Source organism: Propithecus coquereli, unplaced genomic scaffold (assembly GCF_000956105.1).
Source record: "Propithecus coquereli isolate 6110/MARCELLA unplaced genomic scaffold, Pcoq_1.0 Scaffold202, whole genome shotgun sequence".
NCBI classification, from domain to species: Eukaryota; Metazoa; Chordata; class Mammalia; order Primates; family Indriidae; genus Propithecus; species Propithecus coquereli.
Genome location: NW_012145190.1, coordinates 785,480 through 793,322, shown reverse-complemented (window position 1 = coordinate 793,322; position 7,843 = coordinate 785,480). Strand labels below are relative to the sequence as shown.

The following is a 7,843-nucleotide window of genomic DNA, read 5'->3' as shown; positions in this document are numbered from 1 at the left end:
TAGTCTTTTGATTTCAAATACATATGATTTAAGGCAGCTGTTTATGTGTTAGATGGAAACTTATGACACCTGAACATTATCTAGTAAAAACAGTTCCTAAAATTTAGTATTTTTTTGGAAATGTTATGTGTCACGCCAGCCTCCCAGAAGTTTATAACAGGCCTTGTGCAGACAGTTATCAAATAACACTTTTTTCCTGATATGCCTCTTTGAGCCTTAGTGTTTGGATAATCAGGAGAGCTCCAGCCTTCAGGTGGTTGAGCGTGCGGTAAGCGTACTCTGTCGGCTCCCAAAATAAGTAGAAAAATGAAGGCAGCTGAGCATGAGTTTCCATATAAAATCACTTAAACCAGTCAGCACTTCCTGTTTCCTGTGCAGCCCCAGGCCGGAGGTCTGCCCAGATGAAGGTCTCTGTGGCTTTTGAAGTCTTGATTTTCCCTGCTGCATTGATTTGGCCTTGTGCTGAGAACATCAATGGTAAATGACCAGTTTTAGAGAATGCTTCCTTGAAGGGATTATTCATAGTGATCGCTTTCCCTGCAGGTGTTCTCCTGCAGAGATCTGACCCTATTTTAATTTGCTAGAAAAGAAATACTTTCAGGCCAAGTAGACTTGTATCAATATCCTGAAGATACATTTTCTCTTTCTGCCTAAATGTCTGAGTGTTTGGGCTTTTATTTATTTTTTCTCTCTCTGTCTTGGTCTTCTCTCTATCTTGATCTTCATTTGCAGAGGTTTTTCAGAAATAGTCCTTGGCTCTATGTTTCAGTCTAACTTTTCAAACCCACTACCAATTACAGGTACTTGATTGTATCGTATTGCAAGAGACTTGGTTTAACTGACCTTCCTGCTCTCAGACTCTTCATACTTCTGCTTGATAGTGATATCACTCTCTTATTCTTTAAAGAATGTTGCTCTGACCTTCACTCATGTCAAACTCATCAATGGTCCTGCAAAGCCAGCAGGATAAAGCTAAATCGAAGTCTGTGCTCTCTACAAGTTGATTCCAATTATCTTTTCCATTTTACCTGGAATCCAGATGCTTGCCAGCTTCAAAGCCTGACTAAATGTCATCTACTCCAGGCAGCATTTCAACACTGCTTTTGTGTGTGTGTTTTTTTTTTGTTTGTTTGTTTTTAAAGCAGTCTTATCTGTTTCCTTCTGTTCGAAGTGGGGTATTTTTTGGGGGAATGGATATGTGAATTTCATATTTGTTCATTTGGCCTGTAAATAGTTTAGAGCAAGGAAAACATATAACTTGTGGTATCTTTCCATTTAACCTCAGACGGATCTTTCAGAGTGTCTAGGTTAGTGTAGCTCACCAAGAAGCAGTTAATTATTGAAACGAACAGCACATGTAGAGAAAGAGGAGGGAATAATGAATTCTGGCTGTTTGGGATGAGGTGTGAAGGGTGTTCAGGCCCTAGCTATAGTTCATGATACTTGGGTGCAAGGAAGATTCTGCTTCAGTTAATGTATCCAGCAGCTATGTGCGTGCCTTGGGCTTTATCTCAAATAATTTCTCAGCTATTTGAGAGGCCACCACAAATCATCAAACTGAAACTCGACTTTCTAATGTTAGTATGAAAAAAACAGAGTGAAGTTGTTAATGGCTGTTGAACTCCTCGGTTCTTGCCTTCTTGCAGTAGAAGAATGAAAGCAAGAGACTGCTCTGAAGCAGCAAGCAGCAGAGTTTATTAAAGTGGAAGTTCACTCTTGGGTTAAGAGCAGGCACATGTCGGAGTGGACTGTGGCACTGGGGTTTCTGTGTATTTGGCCAGCGACAGTACACTCCAAAAGGGGTAGGAGCTGGCACATGTCCCAGGAGACAGTGGCACTGGGGTCTCTTCGGTTTCTCCTTTTTGTCTGGTCTCTCCTCCTTTGTGACGTTGTCTCTTCTCCTTTTTTTCCTTGACCAATGGGGATGTTGTCTCCTTCCTGCCATTGGGGGTGGGAGAAGTTTTTCACCTTATGTGGTCAGGCCCAGATGTGTGGTGGTGTCCAGAGCCCACTGCGGTGGAGGGGGCAAGCTGTAATGTATAATGTGCCCTGTGTTGTTTCTGTTACGTTTTCTTGCGATAGTTATGGTCACTCTTGTTATTGTTACAGTAGGTTCTCTTATTCAGCATCTGTTTGTTTACACTGCCCATTCCATACTTCCTGGGCTCATGTCTGTCTTTCCTACCTACACTAACAAAGTCAGAAGCACGGACTTGCTGTGTCCATGCTTGCGTTTCCTTTAAATCCATTTTTAATCCCAGCTGCTGGAACTTTTTTTTTCCTTTAGGAAGGCTCTTCCTAATTATCTTCTCTAGGTGATGTTAGAATAGTATTTCAAACACATGGAAAGATGTGATTTGGAGGTTGCAATCCCTAATGTAGAAGCACCTGCCTTCTCTAACGACCCCTCGACCCCTCGGCACAGCCGGCACCGCCCACTTCCCGCCCCACCGCGTCTCCCCCGCCCCCACCCCCTCCGTCTTTTCCCAAACGGGCACTGTCTTAACCACTTGATGACCATTTATCTCTAGAGTCCAAGGACTACCAGGCCCCAGTGGTGTTGGAGCTCTCTGTAGCCACTTGCTCATTAATCATACAAATATTGCTGAAAAGACTCAGCTCCCCCAAATGAATCCATTACAGATAATGGTTAGTATTGACTTACTGAAGATTTCAATATAGAGGCTATTTTACCACAAAACTCTCATACAACTTCCATCCCAGATAGTGGATTTTCTCTCTTTGGACTATTTCCTCTTCAGGCTGAGACTGTTTCTGGTTCTGGCTGCTCTACTGTATCAGTGCCATGCTTTCTTCTTCTCCCTCTCCAAAAATGTACTATAAAGATCTAAGATCTCTTATTCTAATGCATTGGAATTTATTTCTGTCCCTTATGTATAGTCCTAAATATATGTGTGTGTGTGTGTGTGTGTGTGTGTGTGAGTGTGTATGTATTCTAATTTCTTTAGGAGGAAGCAAGGGTCTCTATGGTTGTGTTTTTTCTTATCCTTGCATGTTGATTTTTTTTCCCTATGAAATAACTGCAATCTAGTTATTTGGGGGTATTATTAGGCCGATATTTTGGAAATAGTGGTAATAAGAAAACCCTTCGTATGCTATTCTTTAAGCCATGGTTACCCTTGCCAGAGAAAGAAAGGCCTTTTATTTATCACGAAGGGCAGAGCTGAATATTCTTTGAGCTCTTCCTTTAGATAGATAACGTATCTGACATTTTCTCATGATGGTTCTTTCCACAGTGAAAATAAGTTGTTCTATGGACTGGGTGATGGTCTCAGTTAGCCCATGTGCGCCCAGCAGCAATCTGTATATATTTGCTGATGAATTATGTCTGGGAATGGGCTGCCCTGTGACTCGGATACAAACATATGTGTATGATTTTATATATCCTGTTCATGAGTGTGGCATCAGGACAAAGGTGAGAACAGTGATTATTTATAAAAATATGAAACGTTTTGTCAGGCTTTTTTTTGCCTGGTATTAAAATTACTGTCTCTTTTTTAAAAACTCTATCTTTGCTCTTAGTTATAGGTAGGTGACAACAGAATTCCTCACTTATCCTTCACTGACTACTGGACCATTTTGTATACGCAGGACCTTAGCACATAGATTTATAGGGTGGTTAGTGAGCTGATTTTAAGTTGTCTTTAGGCTTCTATTATATTTCACAAAAGCTTAGCAGACAGTTTTAAATTTCATTTAACACTTTTAATGTGGAAAGTCACCAATTCAGGAAGGTATATCATATTCAATGTTAGGTCCTTTGAAATCTCCCCATCCTCCTTGAGGACGCATATCAATACGGGAAGTGGATTTTCATTGGGATAAAATCTCTGTTGCCTATTTGGCTAGACACAAATCTTAAACGGCATCATTATCCTGGGATATTATCATCTCATAGATTCCCAAATTTAAGCAATTTATATTCATACTATATAAATATTTTGGGCCAATGACTGATTATAACAGTCACTTTTGAATAAGATGTTGTCTTTATTTTAGGAATCAGAACATTGGAGCTTCAGAAGGTGTTTTAGCAATTTTTCTAGGGATGCACAGCTAGTGGCTGGTAGTTTAGAGGCCCAACCAGAGTGATTACCCTCCAAAGCTTATGCTTTAAACCACTTTGTTATTTGATTTCGAATTCATCTTTCTCAAAAGAATGGTTGAAAATATCTTCATTAATGAATCATAAAAATGGCTCTAAGTGGCAGTTTGTTTGAATGAATTGGATTCTTTTGCCCCCAGGCATTTTAAATCCACTCAGAGATAACAGTCCTCTCTGTCCCCATGATTTGTCAGACCTTTGTGTGTACCTAAGAGTGACAGCCATTTTTGAGATTTTGAATGTTTTCTACCTCTTATTTAAATGTGCATATGCCTCCTCTGTTCTTAGAAATGCCTTCTACCCAAACTTTGTGCTCTCCTAGATTATTTCTGAGGATACACTCCTTATTCAAACTGAGATATACTTTACCCCAAGGAATATACATTGTGACCATCAGAAAATCCCTCTGGAGTGTTCTGCCTCTAGGTGAGTCCAGCAGACTTGGCTTCTTTGGGAGGTTTTAGCTTTAGCTTTACTTATCAGAAGCTTCTGCAGAAGCATAGACTTCAGAGACTATAACATGATTCACCCATAAGTATAATTCCAAACAAATCCCAGATTAGCATTTATAAAAATATTTTAATGAATACTTTTTAAAAATTTTCTAAATGTAATATTTATCTTACAGTCAAAACATATAGAGTTGGAATGGTCCTAACAATCTAGTGTAACTAGGTTATTTTATTAATAACTCAACAACAGAGTCATTAAATACTCAAAAGTCACTTTTAGTAAGTGAAAGAATTGATATTTTTTGACGTTCTGTCCTTCATAATACTCTTCTTTGGATACATTTTATTGTTCAATACCCTGTTTGGTGGAGATTAAGTGGCTAAAAAACTTATATGTTTCTCTGTGTTTATTGAATTCTCCCTGATTACTCATTTGTCAGTGAAATCAAAGGACAATTTATCCACATTTAGAGATTATGAAACCTTATGGAAAGGATGTTGATATAGTTTGGATATTTGTCCTCTCCAAATCTCATGTTGAAATTTGATCCCCAGTGTTGGAGGTGGGGCCTAATGGGAGGCATTCGGGTCATGGGGGCAGATCCTTCATGACTGGCTTGCGGCCATCCTCAATGTGATGAATGAGATCTGACTCTATTAGTTCTCATGAGAACTTGTTCCTGAAAAGAGCCTGGCTCCTCCCTCCCTCTCTCTTGTTTTCTTACTCTTGCCCTGCGATGCCTGCTCCTTTCACCTTCCATCATGAGTGGAAGCTTCCTGGAGCCCTCACCAGAAGGAGATACTGGCTTCTTGTATAGCCTGCAGAACTGTGAGCCAAATAAACATCTTTTCTTTGTAAATTATCCAGCCTCAGGTATTTCCTTATAGCAATGCACAATGGCCTGAGACAGATGTATTTTCTCATTTAAAATTACTTTTAAAAGTTCAAAAGTTTGGTCATAAATAAGGAATAGCTGCAAACTAATAGAAACAGTACCTATGAAAGTAAATTTTGTATTTTTAGAACTCTTCATTATTGAAAACATTGTGACAACTGTACATAAATATTTAGTGTTTTGATATGCTGTGATAAATCCCCTAAGTATGGAAAGATTATGTTCACATGCAATGGATTCGCACCTAAATAAAACTACTCTGTTGGGAAAATTAGGCAAAGAAAGGATTCAATTAAGTAGAGTGGTGGCTTTAAAATTTATGAAATATTGTGAGTTTTAATGAAATATCTTAATTTTTGAGTGTTTTAATGAATAGAGATTATAAAAGTGGTTCTTCTAGGCTTCTGTGGGATTTTTCTCCATATAATTTTACATGCAGATGTATAAAGTTTTCTGTGCTTCAAAATCTTAATATGTTATTTTTCTATTATCAATGTTGGCTGTGTTTGGGGAAAAACTATGCAACTGAAGGAAATGAGTTTTACAGATGTGAATAAAAGTGTATTTTATTTTGTATTCAATAAATATTTGTGTTCTGACTAAAACAAAAAAAGAAAAGCCAATCCTTCGTTTTAATATTAACTCATGAATGCATGAAAGGAAAGTCTTATCAGCTTAATCATTAAATGCACTTTACTTGTAATTTTGTGGAACTGAAATATTGAATCCCAAAAGGGTCCCATGCAAGCTTTGAGACTAAGGGGAATGGTATGCTGATACATTTTTTACCATGTCACCAAAATATTTACATTGAGTGTTATAAATCTGAGTGATGAATCTTGGAAACCTCCTGAAAACCACAGGAACAATTCTATCCCTGTTTAATACACAGAAATAGTTGACATCAAAAAAAGGATTTAAAGCTCAGAGCAAATGTACAATATATTTTAATATAATCAGAGTACTTTTTTGGGAGGAGGGAGAAATTTTTTTACTATGGTAAAATATACATAAGATAGAATACTATTTTAACAATTTTAAGTGTACAGTTCAGTGGCATTCAGTACATTCACATTGTTAATACTCTTGATCTTCCTGTTAACTTATTTCCATTAAGGTTGAGGGATTTGGTGATATTCTGGGAAGTAGCTGAATCTTAAATAGAAATCATCCCTTGATAGTCTCATTCTTTCTCTCTCACACACACACATATATGTTTTCATTCCTATGTACTACCCAGTGCTTAGAGTAATGTACAGTTCTGACCTAAAGAATGCCCTAGAGCTACCGTCTCTTCATAGGCTACTAGATTAATAGTAATGAATAGACATTCCTATTTTGATAGTAATTACTATGTTTGCAGCTTACATTCCTTAAAAAAATGAAGACTAGGCCGACAGAGATATATGATTAGGTTTTTAGTGCAAGAATTTTACTATTATACACAGACACACACACGCACATACAGACACACATGCACACGCTTTGTCATTCACTCATTTATATCCAGATACATCTCTGCCACCACCACACTGGATCAGATTAAGCTTTTGGTGGCTTTTACTTACTGTTCTTAGGATCCATTTGGCTAAGTCTGTTTTACCGGATACACTGGTACTCCACTAAAGCAACCATTACAAATCATCTAAGACCATTCATGGGGAGGCTATCTGGAATTAGCTTTTTTGTAAGCATATTGGCCCAAATCCTATACCAAGAGTCACTATTACCTAGAAGGTATAGTATGCTGGCACTATGCCATACTCCTTAAACACCATATTGAAAATGATCGTGTTGTTAAACAGTGGTAAAAATGACTTGGTCCCAAGTATGCTAATCCTGTCTGCTTTCTGTTTCTCTTTTCTTTAGAAAATCAGTGTGGCTTACACCAGTGTCTACTGATAATGAAATAAAATTGGATCCCAGTCCCTTTATTGCTGACTTTGAGACAACACCAGAAGAGTTAGGGTTATTAAATTTTGGTCAAACTTGCTGTCCCCTAGAGGAGAAACAGAATTTAAAGTTGGTATCATGAATTTTGTTGAAAATAATGTTTTTTTAAATAAAAAATAGTTGATATAAATTTCTTCTTACATATCTGATTTGTAAAAAGTCTAATTCAACAAAGACCCTGATTAGTGAAAATATATTTTTAGATAATTTTATTCAATAGGGACTTATTAATCTAATGTTAACTATTAGGTAATTTATATTATCTATTTAAATGTTGTTTTTTGTATAGTAGATTCAGCAATATGTGTTCAAGGACAACAATTTGATCTAATTGATATGAACTGCCAAGAAATATGTTCTAAATATTTTTTAGTAAGAATAAAAAATAGAAATATACATTTGAATGTGCCAGAGTG

General features: G+C 37.3%; 1 protein-coding gene across 1 annotated transcript; it reads left to right on the top strand.

The window, feature by feature from the left end:
* Positions 1-390: 390 nt before the first annotated feature.
* On the top strand, positions 391-7,509 carry OOSP2 (oocyte secreted protein 2). Its single transcript, XM_012643853.1, has 4 exons — positions 391-477; positions 3,258-3,436; positions 4,449-4,552; positions 7,344-7,509. The coding sequence occupies exons 1-4, from the start codon at positions 402-404 to the stop codon at positions 7,507-7,509; spliced, it is 525 nt and encodes a 174-aa protein (XP_012499307.1). The 5' UTR covers positions 391-401.
* The last annotated feature ends 334 nt before the right edge of the window (positions 7,510-7,843 follow it).